The sequence below is a fragment of the Lingula anatina genome, chromosome 8 (assembly GCF_051362555.1).
Source record: "Lingula anatina isolate TDL-2025a chromosome 8, LinAna3.0, whole genome shotgun sequence".
Classification (NCBI taxonomy): domain Eukaryota; kingdom Metazoa; phylum Brachiopoda; class Lingulata; order Lingulida; family Lingulidae; genus Lingula; species Lingula anatina.
Genome location: NC_141774.1, coordinates 19307315 through 19335279, shown reverse-complemented (window position 1 = coordinate 19335279; position 27965 = coordinate 19307315). Strand labels below are relative to the sequence as shown.

The 27965-nt window shown below is 36.9% G+C and overlaps 2 protein-coding genes across 5 annotated transcripts; both read right to left on the bottom strand.

Moving 5' to 3' along the window:
- Positions 1 to 117: 117 nt before the first annotated feature.
- On the bottom strand, positions 118 to 2625 carry LOC147760527 (piRNA biogenesis protein EXD1-like). 3 transcript variants are annotated; one of them, XM_086994631.1, is made up of 2 exons: positions 2511 to 2625; positions 118 to 1853 (listed from the first exon to the last, which is right to left on the bottom strand). In XM_086994631.1, the coding sequence occupies exon 2, from the start codon at positions 1834 to 1836 to the stop codon at positions 877 to 879; it is 960 nt and encodes a 319-aa protein (XP_086850757.1). In that variant the 5' UTR covers positions 1837 to 1853; positions 2511 to 2625; the 3' UTR covers positions 118 to 876. The 3 variants fall into 3 exon arrangements, with proteins under 3 accessions (XP_086850757.1, XP_086850755.1, XP_086850756.1); XM_086994629.1 differs by lacking the exon at positions 2511 to 2625 and adding an exon at positions 2274 to 2445; XM_086994630.1 differs by lacking the exon at positions 2511 to 2625 and adding an exon at positions 2121 to 2261.
- Positions 2626 to 14049: 11424 nt separating this feature from the next.
- On the bottom strand, positions 14050 to 16970 carry LOC106167703 (piRNA biogenesis protein EXD1-like). 2 transcript variants are annotated; one of them, XM_013546541.2, is made up of 2 exons: positions 16832 to 16970; positions 14050 to 16070 (listed from the first exon to the last, which is right to left on the bottom strand). In XM_013546541.2, exon 2 carries the CDS (start codon positions 16044 to 16046, stop codon positions 14967 to 14969), a length of 1080 nt encoding a protein of 359 aa, XP_013401995.2. In that variant the 5' UTR covers positions 16047 to 16070; positions 16832 to 16970; the 3' UTR covers positions 14050 to 14966. The 2 variants fall into 2 exon arrangements, with proteins under 2 accessions (XP_013401995.2, XP_086850088.1); XM_086993962.1 differs by lacking the exon at positions 16832 to 16970 and adding an exon at positions 16681 to 16825.
- Between the last annotated feature and the right edge of the window lie 10995 nt (positions 16971 to 27965).

The following is a 27965-nucleotide window of genomic DNA, read 5'->3' as shown; positions in this document are numbered from 1 at the left end:
GGAGTAGTTTTAATTCATGAATGATATCAATGTTTTTCTAAAATATTTCTAAAACTCTTAATTGAAAATGTGTTTATGCTAAAAAGCACATATATAATGATTTTCAAATCCTTTTTAACAAAAGGCCAAGCATACAACCAAATATTGCAGACATTTTAAAGCAAAAACCGACAAAACATGAATCAATTATATTTACACATAAAATGGATAACAACTTTTCATTTGCGATTCAAACTACTTTATTAAATAAACTGTAAACAACACACAGAAATATTATTAATTCCATTTTACCACCAAAACGGTGGTTATAGCAATTATACTGACATCTTTGCTTGCCATTCGACGATGTGGACCTTCATAGATGGCTATCCTCCTTAATATTTTTAATATTTCAATCTTAAAATGAAGAATTATTATGCCTTGAGGGTTTATTACAGAAAATCGCTTTAAGAAAACAATCAACTAACTTTGAATAAAGATTTGTCATCCCGTTCAGAGATTACTACAAAAAACTATTAACTTTAAATGTCAATCCATTGGTTACCCAAGGAAAATCCGTTTTATGGCAACTATCCCGCCAAAGTGAAGAGTTGTTTTATCCTTTAATTATACTGACACCAAACATCTGTAATGTGGTACTAGTAAAATGGTTATAAACGGGTGTGGTTAGTTCTAACGTGATTATAAAATACTGCCTACATTTAGTATTTTCTGAAAACTTCATGAATCTATAATTATACTGAGATATGATGGTGACGAATTAACAAACAGAGGTGAAAACAAATCCTCACTGACGGAGGTACGGAGGTTTAGTGTCATCATCACCAAAATTTAGAAAAATCAATGTAGCAGACTGTTCGCGTTATCTTCGGCACGTTACAATCTCCTCCCTCTTATCTTCCAGTCACTTGTTTCCATTTTTACCCTCAAGCAAACTTTACATTTTTGCTCTCCTTTGCTAAGATCCGTGTCGTTAAATGCTCCCCGCGGAAAGCGCCGTTGACAACCGGTACACGTGGGGCCTTCATTGGACTGAGAGGCCGAAAAACCAACACATCCCTTTGGAGGTATTATATTCAATGGCAGGTACCCATTTTTCTCATAACTGTCGTAACGGCGTGCGATTATCGAACGCTTTAAATCGACGTAACGAGCCGATGCCACCTTTAACCGCCTCATGTCTTGATCGCCTATTTTCATTTTTTCGTAAAGAACAAACAGGGTTGATACGTCGACGCATGCGTACTTGATCATGTTGCTGGGTAAAGGTCTGATCATCCACTGCTTTGTTGATAGCGGAAAGGTTGAGCCAATAGATTTCTTTGTTTGAATAGAGGCAAAATCGTTGGTATAAACCTCAAGGCAACGCATTAGACCAAATACCTTTTCGCAGAATGCTACTGCACCTCGCTTTCGACCGATTGGCGAGAAATCCGAGTTGTCCCTCTTACTATGTATTATTTGCAAAAGCTGCAAATCCAGGACGCCGTCGAGCTTCACTTGGAACTGATGCCAAAGGATATCAGAGTCTTCACGGCAGTCGAACATGAGCTTTTCGCGTGTGGGGTCCTCCAGAATCTCGCGGAGCCCGCGATCAAAAACGAGCTTTCCGAGCTTGATGATATCAAACAGGAACACGTGGTTTCTTGTTGCGATAGCAAGCAAAGACATCGTCCCTCTTCTGGTATAATTATCGCCTTCGCCATCGACGGCAAGATTTTGTCCTTCTTTACTCTCACTTTTCAGGGATTTGAGAGCAGTTTCAAGGCCATCGTTGGTGTCAACCAAAGTGTAAGGTTTGGAGCCAACCATTGCCGAGTGTCTAGTTTCTGACATAGTTTCAATGATTCCCTCTGGAAGGGAAAATAATTGTACTTATGATGCAAGGTGGCGAATTTATGTTTGATGCGATCAATCTAAATGTGTGTTATTACTGAACGTACTAGCATATCAGAGGGGCGACCGTGTGTACAGAATATCTTTTCGATAATGGAAGCTGCGTCTTATCAAGAATTAATTCTCTCACAAAATTTCACGAATATCAAACTTAAACTCTTGACACAAGCGTCAACACCATACTTAAGAAAACTGTTCACTTTGAAACCATAACTTATCGTTACCTGTTGGCAAATGTACAAGGATCAAGCAAATTTGATCTATCCCAGTATCAAAAGCTTCACGGGAGTCCAGTAATCAAATAGCTTGAAAGGCGTAAATATTATCAATATTCAATCGGAATATTTCGTATAACAAATTCTGTAACGCTGTCTTACCTAGCAATATACCAGTATATACGAATGTCCCTGAAATCGTAACTGGTTTATGACGGAAAAGCAAGGTCTATGACTGTTACCTGACTTAAGTGCCACCGATTATAAAGGTTTGTTGGCTTTTGATCAATTCTCCGAAAAAGGTTGACGTCTATTGATAATTCCATTGGTTTAATTATGAAGGCATGAATGCAATAATGATCGCTTCATAAAATACAATAGATTGACCTAAGTACTTACTTTCGATTTACGTTTCCGCGTAAGTTCCATTAACTCAGCTTTCTTCGAACGTAAACAAGTAGTTAGGGAGTAACAGCGCTTGTAGCCTTTGTTCCGAATGTGTTTTCGTGGATAACGCATTTATGATTCAGTGTACAACACTTGACAGCCTTTATTAAAAAAATACTCAGGTACACATTTTAAACAAATTGAAGAAAACTATCACATTTAACCTGTACCATTATTCACCTACACAACTATGGAGGATCAGGGTTGGGGGCGATGGGTCACGTGACTCTGCCCCACCCCTTTAGCTTCGGAATAACCATCCCTTACATTTTTTCCTTCTCGTCTGTCTCAAAACAAATGCAGGTTTTAAAGATTTTCCTGCAGGATTTAGCTTATTCGTAATTAACTGTGATTGAAATATCAAAAGGCGTGAAATACCGTGTAAGGTAATATATTTTTAATCACCCGAATGATCAAGTAAGTAAGTGAGTAAGTAAATATAGTATAAGTGATAGGCTTATTTCTTATTATATTTCTTTAAACTTTTGGTCTTTATTTTCTCTTTCACTTTTCTTGCCCGGAGATAAGCCATGTGTGTGCTACGTTTGTAGTTGGCCCTGCCTCACAGAAGTCCTATATAATAAGATTAAATTGTATTTCTAGGTAGCATTAACTCTTTCTAAATTCCTTTCCATTTCAAGTTTTCTTAGTCAAATTTTCTCCCTTTGTATTCTTTTTTATCTTTACCTACCCTTTTCACTGTAGCATGTTTTTTTTTTATTTTGTGGTTACATTTAGGCCTACATGTAGTCTTTATCAATGAGTTAAGTTCATTAATAATCATTATTTGTTACTTACCGATAGTTGTACATTTTGATATACAGTATATACACATGTAAGTAGTGATGTTTTTGTTTAGTTCTACAGATTCTCGCTTGTGGAAAGACTGGTTTTTCACTAATACCTTAGAATAAGACGTGTGATGTACAAATATTTTCCAGAATAAACTACTGTACTTCCGACATTTCACAAGCTATCAGATGCTATTCTATAAATAATAACCACTCTGACATATGAAGATAAACGCCAAGTGTGTCGGTAATTTTCGGTCGGACAATTAAACTTGTTTCACTGAGAGCACTTAGAGAGAATCCCTCGCAGAGCTGGATCGACCCAGCTGGTTTGATGTCTGAATCTAAATGCGGTCTCTGTAACTTTGCTCCGCCCCCTCATAACAAAGACCTTAACAACGGGGGCGTGGTTTACAAGTTAGTCTGCCTGGGGCACGTGCAGTTGAAATACTCATCAAAAGACACGGCTTTTGGTCTAGACACAAAAAGTATGATTTCATCCAGTGTTTAGATACGTTTTTGATAATTATTAACATCAAAAAAAAAAAAAAAAAAAAAAAAAAAAAAAAAAAAAAATCCCCAAAACACGATTTTCTCCTTTTTACCCAATTTACCCGCCTTGAGATAAATCTAGCAATTTACTCTTTTATATATCATAACTATTTTATTTAGTGAATATGCCAGGTATTTTACAAAAATGATCCTTGTGAAAACTGAAAGAGCAGTCTGTAAAGTTTATTCATTTCTAAGACGTTCTAGAAAATGTTCAAAATAGCATTAAAATCTGTCCGCCTGTCGATGCCTTGACATATGCAAAGTATGTTTAATTTGCTCATGCAATTATGGTAGCTCTCACAGAAAATTTAAAAAAAGCTCAAACGTTTTGTCATGACTGAAGCATAGCAGCATGCCGACAAGCCAACTTCAGGAAAGTAAAAAAACTTGATCTTTGGTAATAATTGTATTAAAAGAGAGCCTAATAATTATTAAGTATTATCATGCAAGAACCTGTACCAAATACGATATATTTAGGTAATTAAACTGATGCATACATTGCCCGATACACTTCTCTGAGAATGTATATGGAAATCATTAGCAGTCCATATATTTATCACTCTTTCAGTCTGTATCTTTTGCAATAAGATGTAGATGATGCCGACGGGTAGCTACACTGTATCATATATTTCCTCATTTCCCCATCGGGGATATACATGGATATATATTTGGAATTTTTGTGCAAAATAAGAATCATCCCTCACCCCAGGACAGCCCAATCCCAATCCCATTAATATTCCGAATTGCTTATTAACATCCATGATGTTAGGTCGTTCAGTCACTCAAGTTTTAAGTTCCACGATCAAACGGTCTAGAATGAGATGGCAGGAATGACAACGTTAAATTAGAATCATCCACCCACCAGGTACAGCTCTACCCCCAATCACACATAAATTCCTAAGTGCCTATGCATATCTCCCTTGATACTGTTGTAAAGCAAATTACTTACACTTTCACTAATCACAGATAACAATTAAAGCGGAATCAAAAGAGTAAAAGGACAGAGAGTTATTGAGTGTAAGTTAAGTTTCTCCAAGAGTCAACAAGTGTAGAACATGTTTTTAGTGTCAGAAAAAGATGGAAAAGGTCAAAGTCAGTAACAGTTAATGTGATTGGTTAATTTCATAACATATAATAATTTTGATCATCTATTTATCACATGATAGCTGAGTTTTGGATAAGGTCCAAGCATGAGTAATCCAAATAATATTTTAGATATCTTTAATTGAAAACAAGTATCTAAGGGATTACCTAATAAGGAAATGTTGCATGGTGACTTGCAACATGCGAATGGAAAATATTTTGTAATCACGCAAAGACAATGGAAAAGAAAACAAGTAAGTGCGTGATCAGTACGGAGAAATTGAGTATAAATATTTGTGAAGTTATATGAAGAGAGAGTCGGTGAATAAACGTTCGAAAGCTCCAAACTGCTGTCGTCATTCCTCACTATAACAAGTGGTGGAGGAAAATCGATCCCCGCTCTACAGAGGCAAGCGGAACGGCGATACAGTTATGGTGATAACGGCAGCAGGAGCGTAGACACCGATGGGTTCATGCCATCCACCCAAGGGCAAACATCGTCAGTGCCCCAGTGCAGCGAAAACTGAGTATGCTGGGTATTGAAAATCGCCAAAAGTCATTACCCAAGCAACAATTAATAACTGAAAAAAAAAAAATGAAAATGTTGTCAGATTTGACTTTAGCGCCAGAAGAGTTTACTGGTAACGCAAACGAAGATGTAGAAAGGTGGTTAAATCCATTTGAAAACTACACCCAGTATAAAAAACTAGAAGATGAACAAATCACCGCCTTATTTCCTCTCTTACTGAATCCAACAGTGTTAAAGGACAATGTTCATGTAAAAATCCATTTCTCGAATTTTGAAGATACAGCACTCAATCTATACACTAGAGGTATGTTTTAATCGATCCCCGCCATTTAAAAATTATAAAAACAATCTATTAGTAGAAAAAAAAGCGTTTTAGTAAACCTCACCTCAATATGCAAAAATGAAGCAACAGATCTGGGTCACGTGGTACTGTGACGACAATCACGATAAAGGTCTATGAGACTCTGAGCTGCATGTTGCATACAGACGGAGAAGTTAAGGAAAGTTGTGTAGAACGGAGTTGAGGAATTTTCGTTATGCCTCGGTGTGTTGCCGTGGGATTCATCAAAATTGCAGCTCTCGTTGACAATCTTTCTTTGTCTGTGACGGTCTTCCGTGACTTACTTACTAACTTCGGTGACAATAGTTGCGATGCTCTAGATCATGGTCACCTCAGGTGGTTTAGATCATATCAAGAGCTGGTAGTCTTTCAGATTAACTGTCATCAGTTGGCAAACTTACTGATTGCTGATGCATTTTAAATGCATTGTAGTTGACCAAAAGCTCGTTTACAACAAACCTGTTAATTATGCACCGCTGCAATTCCCAAGCCAGGTAATAACAGGTATGAAACTCGTCTTGGTGGGCTTTCATATTTTTCAATATATCTCATTTATTTCATGGGGTTATTTTATTGGTATTTGTAAATGACGTTAAATATCAATACTTAAACAATTAAGTTCAAACACGGTCGCGAACATTAATAAAAGAAATTGCTCTCAGGGTATCTTGAAGCTTCCGTGGAAGAAAACGTGTTGAGGAAAAACAGGAAAAAGAGCGTTATATTAAAGAAAAAATGGGAACTGCTATAATAAAATGGTTCGTTATCCTAATTCGTTTATGCTTTGAGGATTTGTTTCTGAAGATTATTTCATCTGAAATATTAAATAATTTAAAAGATTGATCATTTTATAACTTGAAACGCAAATTCTGCGTCAGTACGCAATTTTTTTTTTTTTTTTTTTTTTTTGCAAATTTGTAAGCTTATAACACCGTGCTATTATAAAGATCTACTCAAGAAAAAAATTTGCTTGGGTAAAATTGAGTACGGAATGAACTGGAGACACTTGGCTTGTCATTAAGTTTACACGAAAATATGTCAGGTAACTTTATACAGTCTTTGAAAGAGTAAAGATTGAAAGATAATTTTAGACAAACTTTGACGGGGGAAATACCTACAAAGAGTAATGGGCTATTTCGCCAACATCTTGTTGAAAATTTTACACTGCAATTCTATTCAAATAAGCTAAGGAACTAATTGCCAAATTAATACTCTCATCACATAACAGGGGGGTAACCAGACCTGCAAAAATTGTACGCACATATTTAAAAAGATTACAAGCACATACAGCAAAATGTAGACTAACGCAAAACATGAAGGACAGCGTACCATAATCACAGCAAATGTACCTCATATAGTAGCTTAATTTCCATTAATAATAAAATCATCATTTAAGTCAAAAATATTCTTGCGATTTAATAACTATTTTAATTTACCCAGAACGGTATATTTATTTTAAAGGCGGTTAACTGAAATATAGTTTTATGATTTGTTTGTGAAAATTGCCCATGTCACCCTGTTAGTTTGGAGGTCTAAGCTGGATCAAGTCCGTGTTAAAATTCCTATGAAGTTGTGCAGGAAAAATTCTTCCTTTCTTTCTCTAGCTCCTCGATAAACCTGGTGTTCAGATTTTATCTAGTACCCCCAGGTCTACGGGAGCTGCGCTTTGTAACTAACGCACAGGTAGATTTTTACCTGAGATAACTGGAGTAAAGCTTAGATAGAGAGTGCGTTCGATACAAGCAAGACAAATTGAATGCCATTTAACCCTCTAATTAAGAGGTAAAGGAAGTTCCAGTTAGATGGATGATTAAGATAGGACTTGTCAAGGTAACGGGCATTGTTTACCTCAGTTTAATAAAAGTATGCAAGACGGAGTGTCAGCGGTTTAATAAAATAAATTGAATTTCACAAATAACATGGACCTCATATGCAATAATCAACATTTCCCTTAACTCATTCAAATGCAGTGTTTTATACAACTTGGGATAACCATAATGAAATGCTTGTTAAAGAAATGACTAGAAGGGAAATGGTTTTACACAGCTTCACGAGGATTTAGACCCCTCGGGTAAGAGATTTGAATGAGTATAAACTTTTATCAGAAGCCAGATAGAGAAGTCATCTTACAGGTAGACAATGCAGCTCAATTTGACAGCTAAGCACGCTCTGTTCTCCAGTGGCTCGATTGTCGTCATTGGACCACGTGACCACGTAGCTCATTAACTCCCAGGCCGAGCAAATAGGACGTTTTTTAAAGCCGAAAATTTACAAAATGAGCTTTTAATTTGTGTATTTGGATTAAGATATCGTTAGTTGGGCATGTTTTCTGAAGAATATGTTCCGTTCAGGCCATTCTGACGGCATGAAGCAAACCCTTTAAACTGGTACGATTGTTTAACAGTGGAAGTACAAAAAGACTGGAAATCGCTAGTCCGCGAGTTCCGACAGCGATATGAACTGAAATCCGGAGAAACTTGGGAGAAAGCCTCAGATTTTTTCAGACGTCAACATCTGCCAGAAGAACCAGTACAGAGTTACATTGAGTCGATGCGTCACGACGCCAAACGTGCGCGTTTAGATGAGGGGACGGCATTTACAGTGGTAATGAATGGGTTACTCCCCGAAATCCGCCCATTTGTACTGCAGAGGGAGCCCACAGACTTTGATTCTCTTATGCACAACGCGCGCATTGCAGAAAACGCAGTTCAGCCGACGAGAAGAGGTCAACGAAATGACATAAAAATGATAACAGAGAAAATAGACACTCTTCAGAGTTCAATTAAGGACATCGCCAATGCGCAGTCTGCAATCCATATATTGCAAGAACCAAGCGAAACCAGAAATGAAACAAACTTTGAAACCCCAAGATCGAGCCCTATAGAGTATCCAGGAAAATTCACTCCCAACACCATAGGTCCCAGAAGTATGACACAACGCAGGTATCTGCGACGCTCAGAGTACAAATTAACATTAGCTGGACATACGAACTATCCTCAACAACGAAATCCGATAAGAAAATGGCTGATGTGTCAGGGATGTGGTGAGTACACGCATCTTAGAACTAATTGTTTTGCTCGCAATTTTAACTCTTATTGTTGTGGTAAAATAGGACACATAGCAAAAGTCTGTCATTCTGCACGTGTAAACAAACGGCTAAGAAAAAGAAAAAGGTTTTATAACAAGATTGAAGATAGAAAAGTGCCAATTTCTATTATTTCCGATTACCAAGCTAATAATCTAGTATCAATCCAAATCGACAAACAACATGTCAATGCTTTGGTTGACACAGGTGCAGTCATATCTTGTGTATCGGAATCTTTCTTATCAAAATTAGGGAAAAAGGATCGAAATTCATACGAAAAACCGTCATTAAAAGAAGTTTCAGTTGTTGATGGATCTGTGATTAAAGTTCTAGGAAAAGTAGAGCTACCTCTTTGCTTTGGTGATGTAATCATAAAACATAAAGTCCACGTATTTAGTCAGTTGCCAAGAGGTTTGATATTAGGCACAGATTTCTTAAGAAAACACAATGTAAAAATTGATTTATCGTCTGATAGCATAGCATTGCCTGATTATAATTTGCTCTTACCTTTGTATAGTCCACATGTATTAGGTTTAGTGCGTAACTTTAAATCAGAATTTATTCCACCCAGATGTGAATGCTTACTACCAGTGAAAATATCACATTCTTCCTCTATTTCAGTAGCTTTACTAGAACCAGTACGAAAGCTTGAGTCAAAGAAAAAACTTATCGGAGCAAAATGTTTGGTTTCAATTGATAAAAACAAATCCGCTTATAGAATAATGAACCCTAGCGATGAAAGTATTTTCGTTTCCAAAAGAACAATATTAGCTGTTGCAAGTTCAGTGAGTCTGGCAAGCGTCAGTGCTTTAAATGAAATGTCAAAGGGAGATACAGCACAAAAAGGTGATAGGTTATCAGATCAAGAAGCATTGCGGAATGCAGATGAATTAAATATAAAATTTGCCGATTCAGACATGAGTGAAAATCAGAAACAACAATTAAAAATGTTGTTAGGACGTAATCGTGAAGTTTTTGCTACCAATCTATCAGAATTAGGTTCAGCAAATATGTATCAACATAGGATTGACACAATTAATGATATCCCTGTCAAACAAACGTTTTATCGTACGTCACCGAAGCTGAAAGATGAAATTGTCATACAAGTAGACGAAATGTTACAACACGGTATATTCGAAGAAAGCATGAGTGAGTACAGTAGTCCAGTAGTACTTGTAAAAAAGAAAAATGGAGAATACAGATTTGCAATTGATTACCGAAAGTTAAATAAAGTTACAAAACCTATGCATTGGCCACTCCCACGTTTAGAAGATGTTTTTGAAACGATAGGTACGTCAGGTGCTAGATATTTCTCAAGTTTAGATATGGCAGGTGCATACTGGCAATTACCTCTTGACCCTGAAACTAAACACAAGACTGCGTTTATCACACACCACGGTCACTTTCAATTCTTACGTTTAGCGTATGGCCTTCGTAATGCTGGTGTTACCTTCCAAGCCTTAATGAGTCACATTTTTAGAGACATGAATTGGAAAACAATACTGATATACATCGATGATATTTTGGTCATGAGTAAGACGTTTGACGAGCACTTAAAACATTTAAATCAAGTATTCCAAAAACTAAGATCTGCAAATCTCAGACTTAAACTATCAAAATGTATGTTTGCAACACCAAAAGCTAAATATTTAGGCCATGTAATAGATAAAAATGGAATAAGACCAGATGAGAAAAATCTTGAAGCCATAAAATCATTTCCAATGCCAAAAGCTGTAAGAGACGTCAGGAGTTTTTTTAGGGTTGTGTAACTTCTACAGAAAATTTATAAAAGGCTTCAGTAAAATAGCAGATCCCTTAAATAATTTTTTAAGGAAAGATGTACAATTCTTATGGAGTCCTGAATATGAAGCGTCATTTCAAACACTAAAAGAAGCGTTAATGTCACCACCAATACTGGCTTATCCAGATATGTCGCGCGAGTTTACACTAACGACGGACGCATCTACTACAGCTATAGGTTATATTTTAGGTCAAAAGAATGACAACAACCATGATAGAGTTATTGCGTATGGAGGTAGATCTTTAAACAAGGATTCAGTAAAATAGCAGATCCCTTAAATAAACTTTTAAGGAAAGATGTACAATTCTTATGGAGTCCTGAATGTGAAGCGTCATTTCAAACACTAAAAGAAGCGTTAATGTCACCACCAATACTGGCCGGTGGTCATCAAGGTTGTGATAGAACTTTTGCCTCCATTAGGAATAAGTATTTTTGGAAGTCACTTTACAAAGACGTCATGGAGTACGTCAAATCATGTGAAGTGTGTCAAAAGGTTAAGCATTTACGCAGAGATGCTCCAGCACCTTTGAATCCTTTACCCATCGCAGGCGTGTTTGAAAGAATGCACATGGATATATTAGGTCCCTTAATCAAATCAAAAGAAGGATATAAGTACATTTTGTTGGTAACGTGTTCTTTTTCTAATTTTGCTGAAGCAATACCTTTGAAAACTCAGGAAGCCGGAGAAATAGCCAAGACTCTTTACAGAGAAATGTTTATAAGATATGGTTGTCCGTCATATCTCGTTTCTGATCGAGGAAAGAATTTTTTATCTCAAATTATTCAATCGTTATGTAAATTATTCCACATAAAGCGCTATCATACTAGTGCATGGCATCCACAAAGTAACACAGCCTGTGAAAGAACTAATTCAATAATTGCTCAAACTTTGAGAGCATATTGTGAGAAAGATCAAACTAATTGGCCTGATATACTTCCAGGAGTAATGATGGCATTACGTGCAACTCCTTGTACGCAGTCCACAAAGTTTTCTCCTTATTATTTAGTATTTGGACGAGAAATGCGTACGCCATTAGATAGTGACTTGATACCTGAATCTCATGAGAATAAAAATCTACCTCAGTACATTAAAGAATTGAAAGACACCCTTGAAACAGCAAAAGAAATTGCAACAAAGAATAGGGAAGCAACTCAGAAACAGTATAAAGAAAGGTATGACCTTAAATCAAAGCAACCGATTTATAAAGTAGGTGATAGAGTTTGGATATATACTCCAATGACACCTAAAGGATTAAGTTCTAAATTGTACATTAAATACAAAGGACCATATTACATTACAAAGATCTTATCAACAGGGTGCACGTATTATTTGAGAGATTGTAAAACACACAAGGAACATAAACCGCCTGTTCATGCAAATAGATTGAAAATGTATTATGACCCTAAAGATTACAATAAATACGAAAGGCTGAATGAAAGTAATAATGAGCAAGACAGCAAATCAAATGACAATAAAACGACCAATGAAACACAATGGTTTATTTAGTGAACCTTTAAATTCAGAATCAGCTCTTCTTCAGTTATATTCACAATTTTTTTCTCATTTTTTTTGCCAAAGATATGTTATCATTTGAGATTGCTAAACATGGCTCAAACAGCAAGAGACAATTAAGAGCAAACCTATACTTGTATGGCAGATGTTATTCTAGCAGACGAAATATTTCCTACAGATGATTCACCTCAAATATTTATTCGGGATACAGAGCTTATTGCTCGTGATGAAATTTGGTCTGTTTGTCAAGGTCAGGCAATTGGTACTAATAGTGGCTTTACTTAAAGAAGTATACGTAAACGATATAGTGCTTACTTTACCGTAGTGATTATAAAACTTCGCAACAAAATAAATTAATAAGCCGAAGAAACTTAGAACCACAGATTCATTCATATTACGAAGTGAAGTAATAACTATAATAATTTAGAAAAGTTCATTTAAGTATTTGTATCTACAGACTACATCTGTCAAAACATTGGCATGGCTTGACAAATATAAACATTATGATAAACAAAAAACGTTATTTTAGAATGAGTTATCCCAGAAAATTATTCAAGAACGAATATTGTACATGTTGGCGCATTAAACATGCTTGTGCACTTTTCTATATTCAGTTCGAAACATATAATCACAATGCAGATTAATTTTAATCCAATCTGAATTTGACTTGACTTGTTACACGTGTCTATAATTAACATAACGGATTAATCTTTGCGAGTGAACTTTTGGTATAAGAAGTGTGTATACGATCACAACATATTAATGACTTTATGATTCATTCTTATTGTTACTTCAATGATTTCAGACATTTCAGATTATTATTATTGAGAGTGTGCGAAATGCACGGAATTAACATGACACTTGTAAGTCTTGACAAATATTATGATTTTTTTTAATCAATATGTACTATCATATATAATGATGAGCATTTTATTGTGTCTTAACCATGATCATTTGTTAACATGCTTTATTTTAATTACTTTACAATGTAACTGCATGTTAAAAACATATTACATATTGATCTTATGATTGTTGGTTATCAATATTTGAACAGATGATTTTTGTTATTTAAAAAGTGTATTTGATTTTTTAATAATGATGACATGAAACTGATGATATGCATTAAGGAAGATTTTTACATTTTGCTATTTAATTATTTATCAGTATGATTTTATAAAATCCGTGGATTGAAGTATCATGAACAAAATATTTATCTTATAGTCATCACAGGGGAGAGCTACAATGTGGACAAATATGAAGATGAATATGTACTTCATCATGAGCGATGCGCTGGTCGCAACGTTGTGGTGAGTGCTGTTCATTGGACAGGGAGCGATCGGCCCTATTGTCTCATGTAGTGCATTCCTAAATACTATGTCTTAAATGGCAACCGAAAGAGAAAACTGTATAATAAAGTGTGTCATATCCATAATAAGAGAGCAATATATTTCAATATCCGCGTGAGAAAACAAACAAAAAGTATCTGAGCTCTTAGGCCACACATAAAAAAGTGTACATGACAATGTGAAATAAATTTGATGTATCTTCCTTCATGTTATATTTTTTGTTTCATGTTGACTGTGTTTCTAATTATATGTATAAGTTAATTATATAGAATTACTTTTCTTAGTTATATTTTTGCCTAACTCTGTGGTAGAAATGAAGTATTTAAGGAAGATAATCATTATTTTCTTTCCTTATTATTTTATTTCATTTTGCAGAAATTGACGAACTTGCGTATAACATTTAAATTGATGACATATATGTGACCTTATCATTTAATCTTTTTGAAAATTTATGTATTTTGTGTTATTTAGTATTTGCTTTGCTTTAGAAAAAATGAAAAAGGAGCGTATGTTGTAAAGTTTTAGAATTCGAGGACGAATTCTTTTGAAGAAGGGGTGTATGTTGTAAAGCAAATTACTTACACTTTCACTAATCACAGATAACAATTAAAGCGGAATCAAAAGAGTAAAAGGACAGAGAGTTATTGAGTGTAAGTTAAGTTTCTCCAAGAGTCAACAAGTGTAGAACATGTTTTTAGTGTCAGAAAAAGATGGAAAAGGTCAAAGTCAGTAACAGTTAATGTGATTGGTTAATTTCATAACATATAATAATTTTGATCATCTATTTATCACATGATAGCTGAGTTTTGGATAAGGTCCAAGCATGAGTAATCCAAATAATATTTTAGATATCTTTAATTGAAAACAAGTATCTAAGGGATTACCTAATAAGGAAATGTTGCATGGTGACTTGCAACATGCGAATGGAAAATATTTTGTAATCACGCAAAGACAATGGAAAAGAAAACAAGTAAGTGCGTGATCAGTACGGAGAAATTGAGTATAAATATTTGTGAAGTTGTATGAAGAGAGAGTCGGTGAATAAACGTTCTAAAGCTCCCAAACTGCTGTCGTCATTTCTCACTATAACAATACTCTTAATAACCTCCAAGTTTTTACATTAACGGCCTAGGTGGAGGTACAATGTAAAAGCAATTACAGCGTTTAAAAAATCCTCCTCCCCCGGAGATAGCCAAACCTCCAGTAGAACAAGCCCAAAAATCTCAACTTCCTCATTCCAATGATCTAGGAGGAGATAGCAGAGTTTATATAAAGAAGAAAAAAATCACCCTTCCCCACAGGCACAGCCAAACCCCCAAAGAACATTAATATTCCGAAGAAACTTAAGTTGCATCCCAATTATTCCTAATAGTCATAGTCATAGTCCGAGGTCAAAATGGAAGTATCATCTTCGGGGGTATCGCTATCATCTTCAGAGCTATCACTTTTGCAGTTTTCTTCTTTGTTTCTCTGGACATCTATATTGTATTTCACCTTCCTGCAAACTTTGCATTTTTGTTCTCCATTTCTAAGCTGTGTTTTAGTGAATGCTTCTCGCGGAAAGCATCTTTGACAGCCCACACACTCGGGGCCTTCAGAGGATTGATAGGGTGAAAAATTGACATATCCTTTTTCTGGTATTACATTAAGCGGAAGGTACCCGTTTTTCTCAAAATTGTCATAACGGCGATTTTTTATCGAACGCTTCAGACTGACGTAGCACGTTGATGCAACTTTCAACCGCCTCATGTCTAGATCGCCCATTTTCATTTTCTCGTAGAGAATAAACAGGGTTGATACGTCGACGCATGCGTAATTGATCATGTCGCTGGGAATAGGTCTGACCATCCACTGCTCTGGTGATTGCACGAAGGTTGAGCCAACAGATTTTTTTATTTCAATACACGTAACATCGTCGGTGTAAAGCTCAAGACAACGCAACAAACTAAGCACCTTTACGCAGGGTGCTACGGCAGCTCTGTTTCGACCAAACGGCGAGAGATCCGAGTTATCTCTATTACAAAACATAATTTGCAAAAGCTGCAAATCCAGGACACCGTCGAGTTTCACGTGGTACTGATGCCAGAGGATATCAGAATCTTCACGGCAGTCAAACATCAGCTTTTCACGTGTAGGATCCTCCAGAATCTCGCGAAGCCCGCGATCAAAAACACGCTTCCCTAGCTCAAGGATATCAAACAGGAAAACGTGATCTCTTGTTGCGATGACAATTAAAGACAGCGTTCCTCTTCTGGAATAATTAACACCTTCGCCATCGACAGCTAGATTCGGACCTTCTTCACTCACGCTTCTCAAGGTTTCAAGGGCTGAATCTAAGCGCTCGCTGGTGTTAACCAAAGTGTACATGTACTCTTTGGCACGATGTGCCCTCGGTCCACGTGCACCAAGTGAACTGGCCGATGGTCCCTTACTTTTGGACATCATGGATTTCTGAGATCACCCGTCGATCTGGAATAGAAACAAAATAGAAACATTGCAAGAAAAATTGTTGCAGAGTGAAAGTTAGTGTCAGGAAAGGAAGATTTAAGGTTGTAAAATCGAGGGGAAATGTTGCTTACCCGGGGAACTCGTTAAATCTCGGAAGGGAAAATCATCAGGCCTACCAAACTATACCAGACTCGGCACATACGGATCTGAATTAACCGGTATATCGGACCACACTACCCCTTTTCAAGGTGTGTGACAGATCGCATTTCGGAGTATCAGTCAGAACACCGACAGGATGAGCCCGGGGTCGTCCTAAAAAATTTGTTCTGGGATTAAAAACGAGTAGTGTGGTCCGATATACCGGTTAATTCAGGATCCTTATGTGCCGAGTCTGGTAGTTGGGTAGTCCTGATCATTGTACTTATGACGCAAGGTGCAAATTTATGTTTGATGCGATAGATCTAAATGTAGGCCTACGTCATTACTGCACGTACTGGTATATCAGAGGGACGACCTTGTGTACAGAGTATTATACGAAAATGGAAGCTACGTATCAAGAATTAATTCTCTCACAAAATTTTACGTAATAAAATCTACTGTTTTCTTTGTAGCCATAACTTAATATCGTTACCTGTAGGCAAATGTACAACGATCAAGTAAAGATCTTTCCCAATATCAATGGATTAACGGGAGTCCAGCAATGAAATAGCTTGAAAAACGTAAAATATCACCAATATCCTAACAGAATATTTCGTATTACAAATCCTGTAACGCTATCTTACCTTACAATGTACGAGTACACACCAATGTCCCTGAAACTGTAACTGGTTTATGACGCTAAGGCAAGGTCTATGACTGTACTAGACTTAAGCTTTCCGTGTATACTTTAAGGTTTGACATAGACACCGATTAAATAGGTTGGTTGGCTTTTGTACAGTTCTCCGAAAATGTTTAACGTCTATTGAATATTGTATTTGCTTTAATTGTTAACACATGACTGCTTTTTTGATCGGTTTTATAAAGTACAATATTTTGACTTAGATTTTGATTTACCTTTCCGCGTAAGTTCCATTAACTCCAGCTTTCTTCGAACGTAAACAATAAGCTAGGGACAAACAGTGCTTGTAGCCTATGTACTGAATATGTGTTTTCATGGATATACAGGATAAATATGAACAGAAGGATGAAAATGAAATGTAAAATCAGATGAAAAACAGTAAATAAATGTTTTATATTGATTTTCTTTATTAATTTCTGCTGATATGTGGGTAATATGAATATGCATTATGCCTCCCTGACTTTGATCAGTTTATAAGCTCAAAACCATATCAACAGACTTATGATTCAGTGTAAAACACATGACAGCCTTCATTAAAAAGTTACTCAGGTGCACATTTTAAACAAGTTGAAAACTATCAAATTTAACCTGTAGGCTACCATTATTCACAGCTATGGAGGATCGGGGGGGGGGGGGGGGGGGGCGTACCTCTGCCTCACCCCTTCAGCTTCGGAATAACCATCCCTTACATCTTTACCTTCTAGTCTGTCTCAGAACAAATGAAGATTTTTAAGAATTCCCTGCAGGATTTAGCTTGATTATAATGAACTGTAATTGAAATATCAAAAGGCGTGAATATGGTGATATATTTTAAATCTCCCAAATGATCAAATAAGTAATTATAGCTCAATAAAGAATGTTTTTTGTTTTTACTGCTCTGCTTATACAGTGTACTTGCGTACACAAAGTTTATGACCCTTATTCAACTTATAACAAATGTAGACCAGTGTCCCTAAAACTTGTTTCACGATGCTACGTCGACGCCTATGGCTGTTGCTTAACTGCCCGTGGACTACAGGAACCTATTGCCTTTTGATCAGTTCTCCGAAAAAGACTGTCGGGAATTGATATCTCAACTCCTTTATAAAGGCAAGAATTCGAATGCGTAAATAATTGATATCACAAACAAGAATGTATTTCCCCAAAAAGGAACCAGGTGACGGGAGGATGGCGATGGGTGAAATCCGTAATCAGTGATCGATGAAATCTATTCCACACTTTCCCAGACACGTTTGTTTGTTGACCATGACGCTGTGAATCAGCAATCATTTGATTACGTTTATTCTTGTAAATCGATTTATTATTTGTTATCGGTGATATTTGATTTTATTCACACTGTCTTTATCGTGACTGGTAACACCCGCCCCATTCCCCCCTTTGGCAGCCGTAAATTGAAGTCACGATCTCGATATTTACATACCATTCTCGAGAATTCTATAGGAAAACAAATATTGACTGTCCAACAAATATTTAGTTTTTTTTTAGTTTATATTTCCCATTCATTTCTAAAATTCACTATAAATGGAAGCACTCTTGAAATAGTAAAAGATTTTTTTTTGGAATCACATTTACAAGCTGAGGCTCACTTAAAAAGGCCATGGAAAACTTTAAGCTAAAAGGTGTCAGGGCTTTATTCCCTCAAAGCAACCTGAAAATCACAAAACGTAGCACACCCCGTATTAACAATGAGACTTTTCCATAAATTTATGAAACCAATTCTAACCTACAGGTGTGAGGTATAGTACCAAGAAGTCTTTAAGCAAAAGAAAATGTTATTCAACTTCTTAATTAATTAATAAGTTACCTTTTGAACAGATTAATCTAAAAATGTGCAAGGGGGCACTAGGGGTTCAAAGATTAACAAGCAATAATGCAAGCCCAGCAGAACCTGGAAGATACCTGGGGCCGATTTCACAAAGCAGTAGTTAGTTAGAACAACTAGGCCTAACTACTGAACTACCTCGCTAACGAGCAAACTTAGCGATTTTCGAGGGGTGTTTCACGAAGCAGTCGTTAACTTATCGCTATAAGTTCGGTCGTAAAGTTCGGTCGTTAGTTCTCTCGTTACTCACCGTAGTCTCGAAACCGTCTGCCGGAAGTGGAACTCTTGCGTAAAAGTGTTACGAAAGCACTAACTCTCCAATTTTTGGTGGCTGAAAATGCATACGAACGTCTGCTTTGAGGTCGTCGTAAAGGATCTCCACCACCTTTTTGCCGCTCTTTTTGTTACAGCTAGGCGCAACCTCTCGTAAATTGCATCATCGTGTGTATATTCTAATAGATTCTGCCTTTCATGAAAACGTCGTAGTCTACGTTGCCGTCTGGCGGTACGGATAGCAAGAAAAGTAGCCGCCATATTGGATACAAAGACAAACGACAGACAACGGTAACTAAGCAACCTTTTTATTTCACTCATTACGCATGCGTACGATGAAACTCTAGAGTTAGCGACTGGTCTGACCAGTCGTTAAATATCCAAGGCAACAACGAGACAATAACGAGCGAGAGAACTAGCGACTGCTTCGTGAAACGGCACTATAACTAGCGAGAGGCCAAATACCGATCGCTAACTAACTACTGCTTTGTGAAACCGGCCCCAGGCCCGTAGCAAGCAATTGCAAATGGAGGGTTTCTTTTTCTGAAAATGTGGACCTTTTGTCATGAGACCTAAGTTTACCTTGATCAGATTTACCCACAGTGGACCTTTTCCTAGCAAAAAGGGAGAAGAGTAAACTGCAGAAAGTTGCAAACACTCTTAACCTGCCACAAGCGGTAACACTATACAAGAGGAGCCATGCGCCAGTGATGAGCTGTAGGAGTAGTTTTAATTCATGAATGATATCAATTTTTTTCTAAAATATTTCTGAAACTTTTAATTGAAAATGTGCCACACATGTTTATGCTAAAAATCACATATATATATAATGATTTTCAAATCCTTTTTTTTTAACAAATGGCCAACCATACAACCAAATATTGCAGACATTTTAAAGCGAAAATCGACAAAACATAAATCAATTATATTTACACATAAAATGGATAACAACTTTTCATTTGCGATTCAAACTACTCTATTAAATAAACTGTAAACAACACACAGAAATATAATTAATTCCATTTTTCCACCAAAACGGTGGTTATAGCAATTATTCTGACATCTTTGCTTGTCATTGGTCTATTTGGACCATCATAGCTGGCTATCCTGCTTAATATTTTTAATATTTTAATCTTAAAATGAAGAATTATTATGCCTTGAGGGTTTATTACAAAAAATCACTTTAAGAAAACAATCAACTAACATTGAATAAAGAGTTGTCATTCCGTTAAGAGATTGTTATAAATAAAAAAAAAAAAATAAATAAATAAATAACTATTAACTTTAAATATCAATCAATTGGCTTCTCAAGGAAAATCCGTTTTATGGCAGCTTTACTAACAAAATGAAGAGTTTTTTCACTTTAATTATACTGACAACAAACATCTGTAATGTGGTACTAGTAAAATGATTATAACGGGTGTGGTTAGTTCTAACGTGATTATAAAATACTGCCTACATTTTCAGAAAACTCAACCGATAGATGTGTCAAACGCACATTCATTAAGAAAAGATATATCGCGTAAGTGAAATTAACTCATCTAAATAAATGATCGTATTCGAAAATTTAGATATTTTCTATACCTAAACAGTTAGACTTTGTAAGCTTCCAATGAGCAACAGTGCACTATTCGCGCAGGATGCCTTGAAAAAAATACATATCAACGAGAAAAGAATTTACATACATTGTGCTAGTTGAGCACATTCATGGCACAATGATCTAAAAATATTTTTTTATGATTTTTTGGTGAACAATAATTAGCCTTGTCTTGCAGTGATGCACGATCATTTATAAGCTTCTTTGACCAAGATGTTGATCCGAATCACACCTAAATAAATTATAATCTCTTTTAAGATTTCTAAAAACTTCATGAATCTATAATTATACTGAGTTATGGCGGTGACGAATTAACAAACAGAGGTGAAAACAAATCCTCACTGACGGAGGTCATCATCACCAAAATTTAGAAAATTCAATGTAGCAGCAACTGTTCGCGTTATCTTCGTCACGTTACAATCTCCTCCCTCTAATCTTCCCGGCACTCTTTTCCATTTTCACCCTCAAGCAAACTTTACATTTTTGCTCTCCTTTGCTAAGATCCGTGCCGATAAATGCTTCCTGTGGAAAGCGCCGCTGACAACCCGTACACTCAGGGCCTATATTGGGCAGAAGCTTGTAAAGAAAGTAACTGTGGACTATACCTTTATCAGCTCCTTTTGGAGGTATTATATACAATGGCAGATATCCATTATTCTCATAACTGTCGTAACGGCGTGCGATAATCGAACGCTTTAAGTCGACGTAACGCTCCGATGCCACATTTAACAGCTCCATGTCAAGATCGCCCATTTTCATTTTTTCGTAGAGAACAAACAGGGTTGATACGTCGACGCATGCGTACTTGATCATGTCGCTGGGTAAAGGTCTGACCAACCACTGCTCTGTTGATTGCGCGTAGGTTGAGCCAATAGATTTCTTTGTTTGAATGGACGCAAAATCGTTGGTATAAACCTCGAGGCAATGCATCAAACCAAATACCTTTGGGCAGAATGCTATTTCACCTCGTCTTCGACCGATTGGCGAGAGATCCGAGATGTCCCTCTTACTATGCATAACTTGCAACAGCTGCAAATCCAGGACGCCGTCGAGTTTCACGTGGAACTGATGCCAAAGGATATCGGAATCTTCACGGCAGTCGAACATCAGCTTTTTGCGTGTGGGGTCCTCCAGAATCTCACGGAGTCCGCGATCAAAAGTGAGCTTTCCAAGCTTGATGATATCAAACAGGAACACGTGGTTTCTTGTTGCGATAGCAAACAAAGACATCGTCCCTCTTCTGGTATAGTTATCGCCTTCGCCATCGACGGCAAGATTTGGACCTTTTTTACTCACGCCTCTCAGGGTTTCAAGGGCTGAATCTAAGCGCTCTCTGGTGTCAACCAAAGTGTTCATGTACTCTCTGGCACGATGTGCCCTCGGTCCACGTGCACCAAGTAAACTGGCTGATGGTCCCTTACTTTTGGACATCACGGATTCCTGGGACCACCTGATGATCTGAAATAGAAAATAGGTCTGCAAGTTATATGTGGAAGCAAATGTATTTTTGAAAGATACAATGAGATAAAAACTGTTATGGTGCATGTCAGGAAAGGAAGATTAGAGGTTGGTTAATTAAAGGGAATTGTCACTTTCTCGCTTTTGATCAGATATCTGAGTACGATTTGCGCCCCTGACATACTAGTACCATCACAAAATGCCTATACAAAGTTCGTATTGGTGCTTCGCCAAACAGACAATATGGAGCAACTGTTTTATGGCACTAAGGCAAGGTCAATGACTGTCACTTGACTTGATTACTTCCCTGAACAATGTTGTCATCAATTGCTTTAAGTACAGTTTTATCAAGGCATGAATAATTTTATGGATACTTATATTAATAAGTAACGGGTATTCATCGAAAAGAGTCAACTTAAAGGCTGATATGGAATTTACGTCCACATGCTATGTTCATAGTCCTTTTTCGAGAACTTTCCATAAGCTGTTTGCGCTTGCGTCTCTTGCAACTCAAATGGATCATGACTCAGCAGTAGACAGCGAGATGCGCATTTCACGCACTGTAGCCGAACAGTTGGCGGAAACTATTGTTTTAAACGCAATGATCATTCTTGTAAAATTAAATCTGAATGGGCACTCTGTCAAAGTTAAATAATTTCAAATGCGTCTCAGAAACAATTAAGAATAACAAATATCAAATCATTGCCACTGAACCTAATCAAATGCCACTTTAGTTTTTCAAATAGTATAACGTAAAGAAATATCGCAGTATTTTGTTACATTATTCTCCAGAAAATGTTATAACAAATAGCAAATCATTGCCACTGAACTTTACCAAATGCCGCCATAGTTTTTTTAAATATTAAGCTTTAAGAAATACCGCAGTATTTTGTTAAATTATATCCTGGAAAATATTATTTGCACCGATATCTCCACCTTACTGTACTTGTCTGCCCCTAAAACACTGAAGGAAAGATAAGTCAAAATTCGACTAGAAATTTAAAGAATGTACACTTGAGCTCCTTAACTTCCAGACCCAGCGAAAAGGACGTATTTATTAAAGCTCGATATTAACATACCGAACTCTAAGGTGTATATGTAAATCATAGCAGGACACGCTTTCTGTAGTATATGCACTGTTTAAGACATAACGAGAGTGTATCGCATCTGCTTGATCGTAGCTTATTCAATTTGAAATTTTATTTTAGCCCCACTAATACCACGAAATGCCTATTTAAAGGTTGTGAATGTGCCTCACCTAATGATGTATATCAATGCCACTGAAATCTCAACTGGTTTTTAGCGCTAAGACAAAATCTTTGACTGGCACTTGACGTTCCTTGTCCTTCAAGGTATGACAAAGCCACTAGATTATATAAGCCTGTTGGGTTTTGGATTTTGGCCAGTTTTCTGAACAATGTGGGCGTCAGCTGATTTAAGTACAGCTTAATCATAAATGGATGTGTTTATGATTAATTTTATTAATAAGTAACTTTTATTCATAGAAAATCATCGACATAAAGGCTGATATGGAATTCACGTCCACGTATGATATGCGGTTTGCGCATGCGTCACTTGCGTCATGATTCAGTTGATGGCGAAATGCGCAGTTCACACACTGTAGCCGAACAGTTGGGGCAAACTAGTGTTTCTAAACTCGTAATGTTACCCTTCTGTATGCCACATATATGCATGATTGATTATTCTTGTAAAATCTGAATGAGCAGTCTGTCAAAGTTTAACAATTTTTAATAAGTCTCTCTTTTTTAAGTAAGCTTTAAGAAATACCGCAGTATTTTGTTAAATGATATCCAGGGAAATATTATTTGCACCGATATCTCCAGCTTACTGTACTTGTCTGCCCCTAAAACACTGAAGGATTAAAGATAAGTCAAAATTCGACTAGAAATTTAAAGAATGTACACTTGAGCTCCTTAACTTCCAGACCCAGCGAAAAGGACGTATTTATTAAAGCTCGATATTAACATACCGAACTCTAAGGTGTATATGTAAATCATAGCAGGACACGCTTTCTGTAGTATATGCACTGTTCAAGACATAACGAGAGTGTATCGCATGTGCTTGATCGTAGCTTATTCAATTTAAAATCTTATTTCAGCCCCACTAATACCAGGAAATGCTTATATAAAAGTTGTGAAGGTGTCTCACCTTATAATGTAAATCAATGCCACTGAAATCTCAGCTGACTGTCACTAGACGTTCGCTCTTGTCCTTCAAGGTATAACCAAGTCACTAGATTATAAAGGCCTGTTATCTTTACATCAGTTCTCAGAACAAGGTTGGCGCCATATGATTGAAATGCAGCCTTATCAAGATATGGGTGTTTGTGTCTTTTGATTGTTCTTATTAGTATATAACTTGTATTCACGGAAAGTCATAAACCAATAGCCTTATATGGAATTGATGTCCACGTGCGTGCTATGTTCAAACTCGATTCTCGAGAACTTTCTGTACTAAGGGAGTCCACCTTTTCCAAATGCCGTGAGCGGGGAAGGGGGTTATTAAAGATAAAATGAAAAATATATATTATTTAAAAAATTCAAATTGGGGAAGGGTTTCCCGCTGACGATCTTCCGCGAACGAAGTTCCTAAGTCCCTTGAACTAATATGAATAAAATATGCATTTTATTTTTGCTTACATCGTGAACGATCTCCCGATGAAGATATGAAAATTGCCTTTTCGTCTCGCTCGGATCGCAAAAGATCTCCCGCTGATGATCTTATGCGAACAGAATTTTCTATATAGTAAGTAGCCGCTCGCAGGGGCGCACTATTGTTCTTATCTCCCATTGAGAGTGTTATCGTCAATGATATTATGATCGTATTATTTTCTTGAAGCAACTGACGTTTGAGCTGGACAACGCGGCTATATTAGGTGACGAACTTTTCAAAAATTATCGAGAGGCTCATTTTCAAGTTTGACGAAATTTTCAAAGTGAAAAAATTACGTCAGCGAAAAATCGTTTCCGACGAAATTTACGAGACCTAGGAAATTTTCAAGTATTTTTTCCGTAATGGCGCTAAGGCAAAGTCTTTGACTGTCACTTGACGTTTGTTCCTTGTCCTTCAAGGTAAGACAAAGTCACTAGATTGTAAAGGCCTGTTAACATTTCATCAGTTCTCATAACAAGGTTGGCGTCATCTTATTGAAGTGCAGCTTAATCAAAATATGGGTGTTTTTTTCTTTTATTTTTTGAAATAAATAACTTGTATTTACCGTAAATCATCAACCGATAACCTTATATGGAATTCACGTCCACGTGCTGAGTTCATAGTCCATTCTCGAGAACTATTCTACATATAAGCAGACTGCGCGTGCGCCAGATGTAGACTGCCAGCTTATAGATTGTCATGACTCAGTAGCTGACAAGTCGCACACTGTAGCCTTAAACCTGGGGGAAACGAATCTTTTTCTTACCAGACACGTCACCTTTTCATATGTCATATTCATTTGATTTGAGGCATCATTTCAGGTCATTTCAATAAATAACTTTTGTTGTGATTATTGACTGAGATGTCATTGTCTATGCCATAAAATAATAATAATAATAATAAAAAAAAATAATAATAATAATAATAATAATAATAATAATAATAATAAGAGAAAACTTGGAATTTTCATCTTGTTTCTTCGAGATGAAATGAAACCTTCAACGTGTATATAGAATGGCTAGATTTTAGTGTTGGTGCTTCTATTTGTAACATATGTATACCTCGCATTTTTATCGCATAGGTGGTATTTTTGTTTCTTTTGCCGTCATATGCTGCATGTGGTCATTTTATTAAACTACTATAAAAGTGATGGCTTTTTTTCTTATTTTTATTTATAATTTTATGGGTCTTGGAGGTCTGGTGTGGTGTTAAAAGGTTCGTCGCATATAAGTGAATTTAAGTTTCATCAAGCAATCAAAATAACGACCGAGCGTGCCCCCCCCCCCCTTCCCCCAACCCATTTCTTCTTGATACGTACAGTGCCCTACATGTCGATCCGCCGGTAAACTGTGTCAGCGATATCGGTATCAGCGACGTCATCAACAGCGATCACACGAGTGATACAAATACAATGGAACAGACGGAAAAAAATTACACCATCTAAACTGAGCATACATATAATCTAACCACATGATATACCATATAAATGTCTTAGAATGTTGAAGACAAACATTTGACCTTTTTTGCTCTTAAACTCACGGTAAATACTGCCACTGTTATGTGAAAAGCGGTGAATGTGATTCAGCAAAAATCTTCCACTCGTCCATACGCACCCCTTACCCATACTCGTGCCCTCCAGGCCTGAACCAAATGAACATGGACCCAAATAGCGGTTGTCCTCTAACAGAGGAAAGCCTGTTGGCCAAACTCTCCCCCGAGGACCGTAGCCGCCTGCTGTCCGACAACCTCCCCGGGAAATGGTGGTACAAGGGCTGGGCCACGTTACTGAAATGTTACCGCGAGGACGAAAATTTGACCATGGCGGGGAGAATGATCATCGAAACAAGATGGACAGAGGTCCTCCAGAACCGGCTGGCCATTGCCGGGAAACTGCCTCTCGTTGATGTATCTAAGGTATTTTACTTGGGTGACAAATGCAGCGTGTAATTGAATTAGGAGACATTAAGATGTGAAGAGTCAAACTCGGAATGCAAACAAAAAATGTTAGACACCCTAACGTAAATTTTCAATAGGACGCTGTAGGAAATCGGCCCGAAAACCTATAAGGCCTCAAAGGACATATTAGTCCTATAGGACGGCCCTGTAGGACACCCCATAGGGCCCCATAGGTTGTCGTATAGGCAAATTCCGTAACAGCCCAATTTTACTTCAAACACGCTTTACTTTATAAAGCTTTTTTCGTATTAACCCAGATGTCGGTTTGACCTAGCCTAAAAAGACAAACGTCAAATAATATGCAGACAGTAACCTGTGAACGCATTTCAGTATAGCTGTAAGGCTACTTAATCCACGATTACAGACATAACGAGGGCACTTACTGCTGCATGCGAGATAAAAAAAGCAATGTTTGTGTTAGATAAAAGTTAAATGCTATTTTAAAGATGCATACAAAGTCAATTTTTTGTCACAAAAACCAACCAAATACCAGCATATAGTTTCAAGTAGTATAACTAAGAAAATTACCAAAAGGCATTGTTTTATTTTACCCGAAAATGATGTTTCAACAGATTTTTCTGCTAGCATTCTATGCTGTATGTCAATGTGGCAGAAAAGTAGGTCACGAAAGTAGGTTAAATTTCCGACCAAAAATTTAAAGAAAGGAGCAGTCTAAAGCTTTTTTATGGCTGATCAAGTGATCTATTCAGTTTAAGTCGTTTAAGAAACTAGTAGAAGTGGTTTACATGCGTTATTGAGAATCTACGCTCCACCGATGCTCGGTTCGTATGTACCTTTAAAGAATGCCTCAAACCAAAAATAATATACCGATGAGATATGCGTGTACCGGTACGAGAGAGAGTGCCTGTGATACGATCCGATCCATTTATTTGTACAAATAAGCCTCGGCCTAAAGTTTGACACAATTACATCACGCTGTTCCTGACCTCTATGAATCTAACGGAGAGAAGACTCTCTGCTTCACGGACTTTCCGCTTATTTACACTGGGGGGGGGGGGGGGGGGGGGGGGGTTGTGACACGAACATTTCGTGTAGACTGTCGCACTCATACTGTTCTTTATTGGTATAAAATAAATACTGCTTTGAGAAAAACAGTTTATTTCAAAACCATAAAGTTGCCTTTTCTGAGTCGAATAATTTCATAATGGTGAAATAAACACAGAACAAGAAACTTAGAGTGCTTCCGTGGAAGAAAACGAATACTGTCGAGGCAGTATTGTGTAAGGACCGGACGTGGTATACAGCCGTCTTTTATTCTAAATTCAAAATATTTTACGA